General features: G+C 43.8%; 1 protein-coding gene across 1 annotated transcript; it reads right to left on the reverse strand.

Annotated features, from left to right (window-relative positions):
• Window positions 1-475: 475 nt before the first annotated feature.
• On the reverse strand, window positions 476-4,926 carry CAMK2N1 (calcium/calmodulin dependent protein kinase II inhibitor 1). Its single transcript, XM_040422532.1, has 2 exons — window positions 4,690-4,926; window positions 476-1,080 (listed from the first exon to the last, which is right to left on the reverse strand). The coding sequence occupies exons 1-2, from the start codon at window positions 4,874-4,876 to the stop codon at window positions 1,016-1,018; spliced, it is 252 nt and encodes an 83-aa protein (XP_040278466.1). The 5' UTR covers window positions 4,877-4,926; the 3' UTR covers window positions 476-1,015.
• Between the last annotated feature and the right edge of the window lie 12,895 nt (window positions 4,927-17,821).

Raw genomic sequence — 17,821 nt, forward strand, 5'->3', positions numbered from 1 at the left:
AACCTACTGGAGCTATCAAGGTGTCAGCAGAACAAACCTACCCACCCATTGCTCAATGACATGGTGAACTTTGGTCTAGATGGAGACAGAATGGTCAAACCAATGACCACAAATCTATGGGGGGAAAAAAATTGATGGGCAACATTCAAGAGGGCTACACACAGTTACCTCTCGTGTAGGTGGACTGAATTAATCAAAGACCTACTGGAGCCATCAAGATGTCAGCAAAATAAGCCTACCCAAGATCCATCACCCACCCCTGGCTCAATGACATGGTCAACTTTGACCCAAATGGAGGCAAGATGGTCAAATGCAATGACCACAAATCTATAGGAAAAAATTGTAAAAAAAAACATAGGATAGGTGTTATGTGTGGAATGGTCATTGGTCCTGGAGAGCAGGAGAATTTGGCCCTGTAACTCCAGGGATAAATATTAGGATAAAATAGAAAAAAAAAAATTTAATGCACATTTTTTTTTAGAACTGCCATTGATGGACTATGCCATGGATCTATCCCTACTGTATGAACAGAGGCCACTGACCTGTAACCCCCTCCCATAGCCGCCATCCACGGACGGGTAAAAGAGGGAGGCTAGCGTCATCTCAGCAAGGTCAGTAGGATATGATCCACAAGTAGCAACGTCCACGGTGTGATTGGCCTGGTCCAAAATCTCTGGGATCTTTGTTAATTTGGTGCCGGATTCATACTCGATAGAGAGGAGGGATAAGGGTAGGGGAATCTTTTGAATTGCCCCTCATATCATGTTAAGGAACGGAGGTGGACATTATACGTTCAGCTGCTGCATGGAGTTTAGTGTCAATGTCTATGTTCACTTTTTTCGGATTTCACGTCTCTTTATTGTTTCCAACGCCGGCCTAAGCCCCTCCCCTACGGACAAGTCCTTTGATGATCCGGTTAGGATGAGTCGTAACGTTGTTGATGGCAGCCGCAGATCCAGTTTATGGTGTTGTTAGGTTGGATGGTAAGATCCTTCAAGGGTGGAGGCGGGGAAGATTAAACAGCAGGCGGAGCTTTCTCAGACATGAGAACGGCTTCAATCCGCTCGTCTTCTATCACCACTATAAAGAGAAGTACACAGTCAGAGCTACGGCGCCCACGTGAGGATCTACTGAATATTCAATGGCGTCCACTGAGGCCCAGGCTACACAGGACACGTTAACGAGCAGTGGTCAGGTGTCCATTCCAGGACATAATATCCTACCCACTGCAGATTACAGGTACTGGCACCATACATACTCATTAGGTGCTGATGACATCATAAATAATCAATAGGTGCTGCTGATGACATCATACATGCTCATTAGGTACTGGTGATATCATACATACTCAGTTGCTGATGACATCATACATACCTGTTAAGTACTGGTGACATCATACATATTTAGTTGCTGATGACATCATACATAATGTCATCAGTACCTGAATATGTATGATGTCTTCAATATTTAATGATTGTCTGGTCATCAGCACCTGCAAAATATGTATGGTGTCATCAGCTCCTAAAGCTTGTGAATGATGTCATCATCACCTTAGTATGTATGATGCCATTGACATCTAAAAAGTATGTATGATGTCATCAGCACCTTAGTATGTGTGATGTCATAAGCTCCTACAGATTATGTATGATACCAGCAACTGAGTATGTATGATGTCCCCACTACCTAATCATACATAATCTGTAGGAGCTTATGACATCACACATACTAAGGTGCTGATGACATCATACATAATCTTTAGATGCCAATGGCATCATACATACTAAGGTGCTGATGACATCATTCACAAGCTTTAGGAGCTGATGACACCATACATATTTTCCAGGTGCTGATGGCCAGACAATCATTAGATATTGAATACATCATACATATTCAGGTGCTGATGACATCATACATACTGATTAGGTACTGATGACATCATACATACTATGTAGGTGCTGATTAGGGATGATGACATGACACAATGATTAGATACGGATGACATCATATATAAATCAGGTGTTGATGTCATGATATATAATTATTAAGTGCTGAAAATATCATACATACTCATTAGCTGCTAATAACATCATAGAAAAACATAGGGTACTGATGACATCACACATAACTATTAGATACTGATCACTTAAAGGGATTGTCTCACTTCAGCAAACAGCATTCATCATGTAGAGAAAGTGAATACAAGGCTCTTACTAATGTACTGTGATTCTCCATATTGCCTCCTTTGCTGGATGGATTAATTTTTCCATCACATAATACACTGCTCCTATCCAGGGGTTATGACCACCACTGCAGTGCAGATACAAGGTGGCCGGGACGGGAGCTGCTGCACAAGCATGCCTATATGTGCCCCCACGATCCTGGCCACCAGAATGGCCGCCCCTTTTTCCTATAATGTGCAAGTACGACCACCACTGATGGATTGCAGGGTGGTCGTAACCCCTGGAAACGAGCAGTGTATAATGTGATGGAAATATGAATCCAGCCAGCAAAGGAGGTAATATGGACAATCACAATACATTAGTAAGAGCCTTGTATTAAAGGGGTTTTCCGAGATTGTTTTCCTGATGACCTGTCCTCAAAACAGAGGGTGCTGCTGACACCATATATAAATAGAGGGTGCTGATGACATCATACATGAACAGAGGGTGCTGCTGACACCATATATAAACAGAGGGTGCTGCTGACATCATATATAAACAGAGGGTGCTGCTGACACCATATATAAATAGAGGGTGCTGATGACATCATACATGAACAGAGGGTGCTGCTGACATCATATATAAATAGAGGGTGCTGCTGACATCATATATAAACAGAGGGTGCAGATGACATCATACATGAACAGAGGGTGCTGCTGACATCATATATAAATAGAGGGTGCTGCTGACATCATATATAAACAGAGGGTGCAGATGACATCATACATGAACAGAGGGTGCTGATGACACCATATATAAATAGAGGGTGCTGCTGACATCATATATAAACAGAGGGTGCTGCTGACACCATATATAAACAGAGGGTGCTGCTGACACCATATATAAACAGAGGGTGCAGATGACATCATACATGAACAGAGGGTGCTGCTGACATCATATATAAACAGAGGGTGCTGCTGACACCATATATAAACAGAGGGTGCTGCTGACACCATATATAAACAGAGGGTGCTGCTGACATCATATATAAACAGAGGGTGCTGCTGACACCATATATAAACAGAGGGTGCTGCTGACACCATATATAAACAGAGGGTGCTGATGACACCATATATAAATAGAGGGTGCTGATGACATCATACATGAACAGAGGGTGCTGCTGACACCATATATAAACAGAGGGTGCTGATGACATCATATATAAACAGAGGGTGCTGCTGACACCATATATAGAGGGTGCTGATGACATCATATATAAACAGAGGGTGCTGCTGACACCATATATAAACAGAGGGTGCTGATGACATCATATATAAACAGAGGGTGCTGCTGACACATATATAAATAGAGGGTGCTGATGACATCATATATAAACAGAGGGTGCTGATGACACCATATATAAATAGAGGGTGCTGATGACATCATACATGAACAGAGGGTGCTGATGACACCATATATAAATAGAGGGTGCTGCTGAAACCATATATAAACAGAGGGTGCTGCTGACATCATATATAAACAGAGGGTGCTGCTGACACCCTATATAAATAGAGGGTGCTGATGACATCATTGGCAGCTGATATGAAATATTAGAGTATATTCACATGTAGCAGGAAACCACACAGAAAACACATGCATGTATGTATACCCCAACAGTGCAGGCAGTAATATTATGGGGTACACATCACTGTTTATAGGGTGCAGACAGTAATATTATGGGGTACACATCACTGTTTATAGGGTGCAGACAGTAATATTATGGGGTACACATCACTGTGTATAGGGTGCAGACAGTAATATTATGGGGTACACATCACTGTGTATAGGGTGCAGACAGTAATATTATGGGGTACATATCACTGTCTATAGGGTGCAGGCAGTAATATTATGGGGCACACATCACTGTGTATAGGGTGCAGGTTGTATATATATTATGGGGTACATATTGCTGTTTATAGGGTGCAGGCAGTAATATTATGGGGCACACATCACTGTCTATAGGGTGCAGGCAGTAATATTATGGGGTACACAGTATTACAGGGGAGGTATTCTGTATATAATTGAACCAGACTCTGATAATATGGCAGAGGCAGAATTTAGGGGTAGGTAGGGGATATGAATGGTCATATCCAGGGATACCTAAAGAAGGATTTTGGGGCGCAGGACAGATATACACATCAGTGATGGGGCACACAGACTACCTGGGGGTGCAAGCATGCAAGATTTAGGCAGGATTGCTGGGAGGGGGCATGGTACAGGCATACTGGGGGGGCATTAGGTCTACATGGGGTATATACATGGGAGGAAAGGGGTTTATTCAGTGCCTGTAGGGGCGCATGCAACAATGCACAATGTAGGGCACATAGGCAGGATTGCTGTGAGGGGGCATACTGGGGGTGCATTAGGTCTACACGGGGCACATACATGCAAGCAGGAGGAAAGGTTTGGGGTTTATTCGGTGGCTATGGGGGCACATGCACCATGCAGGGTGACGACACGGAGCACCTACCTCTCTTGCTGCGGCCGATCTGGCCGAGTTTGGGGGGCCTCTTGCCTCCCCCCTGCCCCGAGCTGCCGTAGAAGTTGCCGGTGTCCTGCAGGCGGCAGGTGAGGGGGATCTGTCCGGCCATGTCCCCACCTCCGTCCGCGTAGTGCCCCCGCTGCTCGGCCTCACTGAAGGGCAGCACCTCGGACATGGCAACGCTGGGGATCCCCGGGGACACGGACACCGATCACAGCCCACTCCGGAGGACGCTGATCACTCGCCGCGGAGACCCCGATCACATCCTCCGGCTGGGGGTGCGGAGGGGACCTGGGGGGACAGCCCGGCCGTCAGAGGGGGGTCTGCACTCCAGATTGCAAGGGGGCAACTGCTCTGTAAAGTGGGGGGAGGAGGTGGTGGATAATCTCTAGTTCGGCTTCACCTGCTAGAATTTAAGGATACATGGAGGGGTGCTACCTTCAAGGGTTAAATTATACATGGAGGGGGGGGGGGGGGGCTGCCACCTGCAAGGGTTAAAGGATACATGACGGGGTGCTACCTGCAAGGGTTAAAGAATACATGGGGGGGGGGGGGGCTGACACCTGCAAGGGTTAAATGATACATGGAGGGGTGCCACCTGCAAGGGTTAAAGGATACATGGAGGGGTGCTTCCTGCAAGGGTTAAAGGATACATGGGGGGCTGCCAATTGCAAGGGTTAAAGGATACATGACGGGGTGCTACCTGCAAGGGTTAAATGATACATGGGGGGTGCCACCTGCAAGTGTTAAAGGATACATGACGGGGTGCTACCTGCAAGGGTTAAATGATACGTGGAGGGGTGTTACCTGCAAGGGTTAAATGATATATGGGGGGCTGCTTCCTGCAAGGGTTAGAGGATACATGGAGAGTTGCTACCTGCAAGGGTTAAATGATACATAGAGGGGTGCTACCTGCAAGGGTTAAATGATACATAGAGGGGTGCTACCTGCAAGGGTTAAATGATACATAGAGGGGTGCTACCTGCAAGGGTTAAATGATACATAGAGGGGTGCTACCTGCAAGGGTTAAAGGATACATAGAGGGGTGCTACCTGCAAGGGTTAAATGATACATGACGGGGTGCTACCTGCAAGGGTTAAATGATACATGGGGGGTGCCACCTGCAAGTGTTAAAGGATACATGACGGGGTGCTACCTGCAAGGGTTAAATGATACGTGGAGGGGTGTTACCTGCAAGGGTTAAATGATATATGGGGGGCTGCTTCCTGCAAGGGTTAGAGGATACATGGAGAGTTGCTACCTGCAAGGGTTAAATGATACATAGAGGGGTGCTACCTGCAAGGGTTAAATGATACATAGAGGGGTGCTACCTGCAAGGGTTAAATGATACATAGAGGGGTGCTACCTGCAAGGGTTAAATGATACATAGAGGGGTGCTACCTGCAAGGGTTAAAGGATACATAGAGGGGTGCTACCTGCAAGGGTTACATGATACATAGAGGGGTGCTACCTGCAAGGGTTACATGATACATGGAGGGGTGCTACCTGCAAGGGTTAAATGATACATAGAGGGGTGCTACCTGCAAGGGTTAAAGGATACATAGAGGGGTGCTACCTGCAAGGGTTACATGATACATAGAGGGGTGCTACCTGCAAGGGTTACATGATACATGGAGGGGTGCTACCTGCAAGGGTTAAATGATACATAGAGGGGTGCTACCTGCAAGGGTTACATGATACATAGAGGGGTGCTACCTGCAAGGGTTACATGATACATAGAGGGGTGCTACCTTCAAGGGTTAAAGGATACATGGAGGGGTGCTACCTGCAAGGGTTAAATGATACATAGAGGGATGCTACCTGCAAGGGTTAAATGATACATAGAGGGGTGCTACCTGCAAGGGTTACATGATACATGGAGGGGTGCTACCTGCAAGGGTTAAAGAATACATAGAGGGGTGCTACCTGCAAGGGTTAAATGATACATAGAGGGGTGCTACCTGCAAGGGTTACATGATACATGGAGGGGTGCTACCTGCAAGGGTTAAATGATACATAGAGGGGTGCCACCTGCAAGGGTTAAATGATACATAGAGGGGTGCTACCTGCAAGGGTTAAATGATACATAGAGGGGTGCCACCTGTAAGGGTTAAATGATACATAGAGGGGTGCTACCTGCAAGGGGGCTCAGACCTGGATGGGGGGGCACCTGTTATAATATAGGGTTCTCCAGAGCTGGATGTCTGGGGGGAGGGGTACAGAATGGGGGCCCTGCAGACCTGGATGCTGAAGGAGAGGGCACTGCTGGGATGTCTGGGGTCAGTGTTGGTTGGGGGCCTGCAGAACAGGATGGAGGAAGGAGACGGGGGGGGGGGGGGGGGGGCAGAGAGGGACCCGAGCCCCCCCCCCCCCGTCCTCCCCAAAAAGTTGCAGCCAGGACTATGATGGGCCTCAGGAGCAATGCCCTGCAGTCCATGGTGCTGAACCCCAAAACAGCTGCAAATGAAGCAGCTCAGCCTGGGGGATGATTGACAGGTAGGTCACAGGTAGGTCGGTGGGGGGAGGTTAGAGAGGGCAATATGTGATTTGCTATTGCATGTGCAGGAGGAGCAGGTTCAGGTGCAGCACGGATGATGGACATGTTAGGGGTGGGGGTCTGGAGGGTAATGTATACTGGGGGGTTCAGGTGCTGCATGCAGATGATTGACAGGTCGGTGACAGGGGCAGGGGGGGTGACATGGAGGGGAGATATACGACCTGGTACTGTCTGGAGGGATCAGAGGCGCTCGGGCTGCAGGTGGAGCAGGTTCAGGTGCTGCATGCAGGAGATGATTGACAGGTCGGTTTCAGGTGCAGGCGGAGGGGCTGCACAGGGAGATGGGGGTACATAGAGTAATATTGGGGTGAGGACGAGAGAGAACCTACCGGAGGGAGAGAGCAGAGAGGAGATAGGCAGATCCTGCTGCTGGGAGCGGAGACAGGCAGGGGAGGTGGAGTGACATAGAAATGAGAGGGCAGGGAAGGAGCCTCTAACTGGGGGAGAGATGGGGAGGAAGCTGCCTGCACACAGGGGGGACCAGGCTCTGCTTTAAATATTCTTACGCCATCATCATCATCATCATCTGTCTGTAGAGGAGGAGAGACCTCTGCACGACCACAATGGTGGCTGCACAGGAGCAATATGGGGGGATCCACCCCCCCCCCCCCCCCAATCCCCTGTAAAGATTGCTGAATGCACCTGCTGCACAATGAAGAATTGGGGAAGGGGTCTGCACCGCAATCCCCCTCTACAAGCCGCCCACTGCACCTGCTGCATATGGGGGGGGGGGGGGGGGGGGATTCTGCAAGCATTAATACAAGCACCTGCTGCACAGGGACTGGGGGACATGGTGGCTGCTCCTGATAATGAGGGGGAGGTGTGTGTTTACATGGGTGACAATGAAGAGGATGAGAGAAGTGTGAGGTGGGGGTGTGCAACAGGGTGTTGTAGTGGGGGTCACAATGCAGATTTGTGCGCATGACATTATCTTTTTCCATGTTTATCATTTTGTTACACTGTACCCGTGTGTATAATTGTGTATCTGTTACATTATACCCGTGTGTATACCGTAATTGTCTCTGATACAATGTGTCTGTACATCTGTTACACTGGATCCATGTACGACTGTGTCTCTGTTACCAGGTGTCTGTTACACTGTATCCATGTATGTAGAATTGTGCGAGCATCTATATGACAAAGAACACAACATAAATCCGCAGCCGCTCCATCTTGCGTCATACTGGTCTGTTTTATAACCCTGCAAAGGGAGCTCCAGCTAAAGACTTCTCTCATAATCTCCTCACATACACAGCAGCACTGCTCCTCCTGCTGTACAGCTCTGCAGAATGTGCAGGTGCTATACAAAAAAATATATGACACTGACACATGGGGTGCAGGATAATGACACTGACACTTGGGGTGCAGGATAATGACACTTGGGGTGCAGGATATTGACACTGACACTTGGGGTACAGGATAATGACACTGACACTTGGGGTACAGGATAATGACACTGACACTTGGGGTACAGGATAATGACACTGGCACTTGGGGTACAGGATAATGACACTGGGGGTACAGGATAATGACACGCTGACACTTGGGGTACAGGATAATGACACACTGACACTTGGGGTACAGGATAATGATACACTGACACTTGGGGTACAGGATAATGACACTGACACTTGGGGTACAGGATAATGACACTGACACTTGGGGTACAGGATAATGACACACTGACACTTGGGGTACAGGATAATGACACTGACACTTGGGGTACAGGATAATGACACTGACACTTGGGGTGCAGGATAATGACACTGACACTTGGGGTACAGGATAATGACACTGACACTTGGGGTACAGGATAATGACACTGACACTTGGGGTACAGGATAATGACACGCTGACACTTGGGGTACAGGATAATGATACACTGACACTTGGGGTACAGGATAATGACACACTGACACTTGGGGTGCAGGATAATGACAAGCTGACACTTGGGGTACAGGATAATGACACTGACACTTGGGGTACAGGATAATGACACGCTGACACTTGGGGTACAGGATAATGACACGCTGACACTTGGGGTACAGGATAATGACACACTGACACTTGGGGTACAGGATAATGACACACTGACACTTGGGGTACAGGATAATGATACACTGACACTTGGGGTACAGGATAATGACACTGACACTTGGGGTACAGGATAATGACACACTGACACTTGGGGTACAGGATAATGATACACTGACACTTGGGGTACAGGATAATGACACTGACACTTGGGGTACAGGACAATGACACTGACACTTGGGGTACAGGATAATGACACTGACACTTGGGGTACAGGATAATGACACGCTGACACTTGGGGTACAGGATAATGACACACTGACACTTGGGGTGCAGGATAATGACAAGCTGACACTTGGGGTACAGGATAATGACACTGACACTTGGGGTACAGGATAATGACAAGCTGACACTTGGGGTACAGGATAATGACACGCTGACACTTGGGGTACAGGATAATGACACGCTGACACTTGGGGTACAGGATAATGACACACTGACACTTGGGGTACAGGATAATGATACACTGACACTTGGGGTACAGGATAATGACACTGACACTTGGGGTACAGGATAATGACACACTGACAATTGGGGTACAGGACAATGACACGCTGACACTTGGGGTACAGGATAATGACACTGACACTTGGGGTACAGGATAATGACACTGACACTTGGGGTACAGGATAATGACACACTGACACTTGGGGTACAGGATAATGACACGCTGACACTTGGGGTGCAGGATAATGACACACTGACACTTGGGGTACAGGATAATGACACGCTGACACTTGGGGTACAGGATAATGACACGCTGACACTTGGGGTACAGGATAATGACACACTGACACTTGGGGTACAGGATAATGACACTGACACTTTGGGTACAGGACAATGACACGCTGACACTTGGGGTGCAGGATAATGACACACTGACACTTGGGGTACAGGATAATGACACTGACACTTGGGGTACAGGACAATGACACGCTGACACTTGGGGTGCAGGATAATGACACTGACACTTGGGGTACAGGATAATGACACACTGACACTTGGGGTACAGGATAATGACACTGATACTTGGGGTACAGGATAATGACACTGACACTTGGGGTACAGGATAATGACACTGACACTTGGGGTACAGGATAATGACACTGACACTTGGGGTACAGGATAATGACACTTGGGGTACAGGATAATGACACTGACACTTGGGGTACAGGATAATGACACGCTGACACTTGGGGTACAGGATAATGACACTTGGGGTACAGGATAATGACACTTGGTGTACAGGATAATGACACTTGGGGTACAGGATAATGACACTGACACTTGGGGTACAGGATAATGACACTTGGGGTACAGGACAATGACACACTGACACTTGGGGTACAGGATAATGACACACTGACACTTGGGGTACAGGATAATGACACACTGACACTTGGGGTACAGGATAATGACACGCTGACACTTGGGGTACAGGATAATGACACTGACACTTGGGGTGCAGGATAATGACACACTGACACTTGGGGTACAGGATAATGACACTGACACTTGGGGTACAGGATAATGACAAGCTGACACTTGGGGTACAGGATAATGACTCGCTGACACTTGGGGTACAGGATAATGACACGCTGACACTTGGGGTACAGGATAATGACACTGACACTTGGGGTACAGGATTATGACACACTGATACTTGGGGTACAGGATAATGACACTGACACTTGGGGTACAGGATAATGACACTGACACTTGGGGTACAGGATTATGACACACTGACACTTGGGGGACAGGATAATGACACACTGACACTTGGGGTACAGGATAATGACACTGACACTTGGGGTACAGGACAATGACACTGACACCTGGGGGACAGGATAATGACACTGACACTTGGGGTACAGGATAATGACACACTGACACTTGGGGGACAGGATAATGACACACTGACACTTGGGGGACAGGATAATGACACACTGACACTTGGGGGACAGGATAATGACACACTGACACTTGGGGTACAGGATAATGACAAGCTGACACTTGGGGTACAGGATAATGACACACTGACACTTGGGGTACAGGATAATGACACTGACACTTGGGGTGCAGGATAATGACACTGACACTTGGGGTACAGGATAATGACACTGACACTTGGGGTACAGGATAATGACTCGCTGACACTTGGGGTACAGGATAATGACAAGCTGACACTTGGGGTACAGGACAATGACACTGACACATTGGGTACAGGATAATGACACGCTGACACTTGGGGACACACGGAGGAGTTTCCATTGCTAGTTTGCAGGGTACATGTGGGTGACGCCCGTTATGTAGGTGTTTCTTCCGCCATATGGGGCTGCCTTGTGTGCTGATCCATACATGTCTGAACACTGTACACAAGACTGCTGGGTATGTAGAGAAGGGGAGGAAAGACCAGGGAGAGATGGAGGTGTCTGACCACGATAACCTCCTCACAGCCTCTATTGCTGTTGTAAATTCCCTAGCAGGAAGTGCAGCTCTGGAGAACAAACTGCAGTTCTTCAACAAGTGAAATATGGTGCTTTAAATGAATGGAAATTCTATACATGAACCCGTTGATGCATCCCGCCTTGTCATACAACCCACACAAGTTGTCAACCAAAATTGTTTGCGCTCAATGGCCAAGAAAACTGCATAGAAGGCACTTCCCTGCGTACAGGTGGGTTGTGCTGCCATAAACTGCTCTGGTGGTGAATGAGGATAGAGGCAGGGGTCTAGTTATAGGGGGTGCACTGAGCCCGGGAACCAAAGACCCCTCCGCCACATAAGAAGACACCAGTATTGCAGAAAACACATGGGGGGGGCCCAATACGGATTTTGCATTGGGGCCCAGGATCTTCGAGTTCTGCCTCTGGACGTTGCTGCTCCTGATAATGGGGGGGTATTAGGGATTTACTGTATCTTCCCTGCAGCGGCGGCTCCCTGCTACACAGTGTGTGCAATCTTGCATAACCGCTCTGCAGTGCTGGAGAGCGCACTCCATTCAGCTCTGCTAGCACTGCAGTAGGGGCGACTATTTTTTGTCTGGGGTTGGGGGGGGCGAGGGGGTGTGCAAAACTGTCCGCCCCCCTCCACACACACATACATCTGATTGCAGCCATCTTCCCAGCTCTACTGTAGATGCAGATAACAGTGATCTTTAACTGCAGCATTGCCAGGGACGAGAGATGTCCTCTGCTGAGGGGGCGTCCCTGCGCTGGAGAGCAACTGGTTGGCTGATATGTCCCCTTCCCAGGTCAGAAGAAGAGAGCAGTGCGGATCCTGCACGATTATATCACTGGATAAATCCGGGTAATTCTCTCCTTAATCCCTCGTCCTGTTATTCCTGCACACGGCGTGGGGATTCTGCAGGAGACGCAGGCAAAAACTCCCATTGTGGGGGGGAGGGGAGCGTGAGTCATGATGTCCGCAGCATCCCTATTGTCGCTAAAAGAGTGGCTAATAGCAACCGATAAAGAGATGAAAGTGAAGTGCCTATAGCACAATAGCGCAAACCCATAGGGCTCATGAACACAAACTTATTTTCTTTTCTTTTTTTTTGCGGACCATAGGCGGGACCATTCATTTCAATGGGTCTGCAAAAAAAAACGGAAGTTGCTCCATGTGCATTCCGTTTTCCGTATGTCTGTTCCACAAAAAAAATAGAAGATGTCCGCATAACGGACAAGGATAGGACTGGGTCAGCAGTTCCGTTCTGCAAAATACGGAATGCACACCGACGTCATCTGTATTTTTTGCGGACCGCAAAATACATACGGTCGTGTGCATGAGCCCTTAAAGGGAACCTATCATCAACTTTATGCTGACCTCACTGAGGGCAGCATAAAATAGTGACAGAAATGCTGATCTCAGCGGTGTGTCCCTCATGAGCTAAAAGTAAGTGGTTGCCGAGAACCAGCATCATAATCATTGCAGCCCGGGCCTGGAGAATAGTCAGATCTACCTGAGAAGAGTCCTGGTTATTCCTAATCTCCTGCTCTCTCACCATCTGCTGATGATTGACAGTTCTCTCCTAGAGAGAAAGAGAGAAAACTAGGTAGAAGACTGTCAGCCATCAGCAGGTGGGCAGGAGAGCAGGAATTCATGAATAACCAGGACTCTTCTCAGGTGGTCGTGACTCTTCTCCAGGCCCGGTCTGCAAAGATTGTGATGTTGATTCTTGGCAACCACTTACTTTTAACTTATAAATGACCGACCGCTGAAATCAACTCACCTGTCTCTACTTTATTCGGCCGTTAGTATGGGCAGCATAAAGTTGATGACAGTTTCCCTTTAAGGACCAAGCCAATTTAGTATTTTTGTTTTTTCACTTACTGCATTCCTGTCATAACTTTTATTATTTTATTTTTATAGAAACAGCCATAAGAAAGTTTTTTTTGTTCTGTTTTATTTTGTGGGCAAGTAAATATTTTTTTATATTGGCACCATTTGATCATTTATTTATTTGATAATTCATATAATGTATTCATAAAGTATTAAAAAAAAGTTAATTTGTAAAGCCTCATGCACAATGCACACGGCCATTGCTCGGCTATAATACTGACTTCTATGTGCAAGAATATAACTACTATAATACTGTTCCTATGTACAAGAACATAACTACTATAATACTGCTCCTATGTACAAGAATATAACTACTATAATACTGCTCCTATGTACAAGAATATAACTACTATAATACTGCCTCCTATGTACAAGAATATAACTACTATAATACTGCCTCCTATGTACAAGAATATAACTACTATAATACTGCTCCTATGTACAAGAATATAACTGCTATAATACTGCTCCTATGTACAAGAATATAACTACTATAATACTGCCTCCTATGTACAAGAATATAACTACTATAATACTGCTCCTATGTACAAGAATATAAGTACTATAATACTGCTCCTATGTACAAGAATATAACTACTATAATACTGCTCCTATGTACAAGAATATAACTACTATAATACTGCTCCTATGTACAAGAATATAACTACTAGAATACTGCCTCCTATGTACAAGAATATAACTACTATAGTACTGCTCCTATGTACAAGAATATAACTACTATAATACTGCCTCCTATGTACAAGAATATAACTACTATAAAACTGCTCCTATGTACAAGAATATAACTACTATAATACTGCCTCCTATGTACAAGAATATAACTACTATAATACTGCCTTCTATGTACAAGAATATAACTACTATAATACTGCCTCATATGTACAAGAATATAACTACTATAATACTGCCTCCTATGTACAAGAATATGACTACTATAATAATGCCTCCTATGGACAAGAATATAACTACTATAATACTGCTCCTATGTACAAGAATATAACTAGCATAATACTGCCTCCTATGTACAAGAATATAACTACTATAATACTGCCTCCTATGTACAAGAATATAACTACTATAATACTGCTCCTATGTACAAGAATATAAGTACTATAATACTGCTCCTATGTACAAGAATATAACTACTATAATACTGCTCCTATGTACAAGAATATAACTACTATAATACTGCTCCTATGTACAAGAATATAACTACTAGAATACTGCCTCCTATGTACAAGAATATAACTACTATAGTACTGCTCCTATGTACAAGAATATAACTACTATAATACTGCCTCCTATGTACAAGAATATAACTACTATAAAACTGCTCCTATGTACAAGAATATAACTACTATAATACTGCCTCCTATGTACAAGAATATAACTACTATAATACTGCCTCCTATGTACAAGAATATAACTACTATAATACTGCCTCATATGTACAAGAATATAACTACTATAATACTGCCTCCTATGTACAAGAATATGACTACTATAATACTGCCTCCTATGTACAAGAATATAACTACTATAATACTGCCTCCTATGTACAAGAATATAACTACTATAATACTGCTCCTATGTACAAGAATATAACTACTATAATACTGCCTCCTATGTACAAGAATATAACTTCTATAATACTACCTCCTATGTACAAGAATATAACTACTATAATACTGCCCCTATGTACAAGAATATAACTAGCATAATACTGCCTCCTATGTACAAGAATATAACTACTATAATTCTGCTCCTATGTACAAGAATATAACTAGCATAATACTGCCTCCTATGTACAAGAATATAACTACTATAATACTGCTCCTATCTACAAGAATATAACTACTATAATACTGCCTCCTATGTACAAGAATATAACTACTATAATACTGCTCCTATGTACAAGAATATAACTAGCATAATACTGCCTCCTATGTACAAGAATATAACTACTATAATTCTGCTCCTATGTACAAGAATATAACTAGCATAATACTGCCTCCTATGTACAAGAATATAACTACTATAATACTGCTCCTATCTACAAGAATATAACTACTATAATACTGCCTCCTATGTACAAGAATATAACTACTATAATACTGCCTCCTATGTACAAGAATATAACTACTATAATACTGCTCCTATGTACAAGAATATAACTACTATAATACTGCCTCCTATGTACAAGAATATAACTACTATAATACTGCCTCCTATGTACAAGAATATAACTACTATAATACTGCCTCCTATGTACAAGAATATAACTACTATAATACTGCCTCCTATGTACAAGAATATAACTACTATAATACTGTCTCCTATGTACAAGAATATAACTACTATAATACTGCTCCTATCTACAAGAATATAACTACTATAATACTGCCTCCTATGGACAAGAATATAACTACTATAATACTGCTCCTATGTACAAGAATATAACTAGCATAATACTGCCTCCTATGTACAAGAATATAACTACTATAATTCTGCTCCTATGTACAAGAATATAACTAGCATAATACTGCCTCCTATGTACAAGAATATAACTACTATAATACTGCTCCTATCTACAAGAATATAACTACTATAATACTGCCTCCTATGTACAAGAATATAACTACTATAATACTGCCTCCTATGTACAAGAATATAACTACTATAATACTGCTCCTATGTACAAGAATATAACTACTATAATACTGCCTCCTATGTACAAGAATATAACTACTATAATACTGCCTCCTATGTACAAGAATATAACTACTATAATACTGCCTCCTATGTACAAGAATATAACTACTATAATACTGCCTCCTATGTACAAGAATATAACTACTATAATACTGTCTCCTATGTACAAGAATATAACTACTATAATACTGCTCCTATGTACAAGAATATAACTACTAGAATACTGCCTCCTATGTACAAGAATATAACTACTATAATACTGCCTCCTATGTACAAGAATATATCTACTATAATTCTGCTCCTATGTACAAGAATATAACTACTATAATGCTGCCTACTATGTACAAGAATATAACTACTATAATACTGCCTCCTATGTACAAGAATATAACTACTATAATACTGCCCCCTATGTACAAGGATATAACTACTACAATACTGCTCCTATGTACAAGAATATATCTACTATAATACTGCTCTTATGTACAAGAATATAACTACTATAATACTGCCCCTATGTACAAGAATATAACTACTATAATACTGCTCCTATGTACAAGAATATAACTAGCATAATACTGCCTCTTATGTACAGGAATATAACTACTATAATACGTTTCCTATGTACAAGTATATAACTACTATAATGTTGCCTCTTATGTACAAGAATGTAACTACTATAATACTGCCTCCTATGTACAAGAATATAACTACTATAATACTGCTCCTATGTACAAGAATATAAGTACTATAATACTGCTCCTATGTACAAGAATATAACTACTATAATACTGCTCCTATGTACAAGAATATAACTACTATAATACTGCCCCTATGTGCAAGAATATAACTACTATAATACTGCTCCTATGTACAAGAATATAACTACTATAATGCTGCTCCTATGTACATGAATATAACTACTATAATACTGCCCCTATGTGCAAGAATATAACTACTATAATACTGCTCCTATGTACAAGAATATAACTACTATAATGCTGCTCCTATGTACATGAATATAACTACTATAATACTGCTCCTATGTACAAGAATATAACTACTATAATACTGCCTCCTATGTACAAGAATATAACTACTATAGTACTGCTCCTATGTACAAGAATATAACTACTATAATACTGCCTCCTATGTACAAGAATATACAGTGGGGGAAATAATTATTTGACCCCTCACTGATTTTGTAAGTTTGTCCAATGACAAAGAAATGAAAAGTCTCAGAACAGTATCATTTCAATGGTAGGTTTATTGTAACAGTGGCAGATAGCACATCGAAAGGAAAATCGAAAAAATAACTTTAAATAAAAGATAGCAACTGATTTGCATTTCATTGAGTGAAATAAGTATTTGAACCCTCTAACAAAAAAAGACTTA

Source organism: Bufo bufo, chromosome 1 (assembly GCF_905171765.1).
Source record: "Bufo bufo chromosome 1, aBufBuf1.1, whole genome shotgun sequence".
NCBI lineage: Eukaryota > Metazoa > Chordata > Amphibia > Anura > Bufonidae > Bufo > Bufo bufo.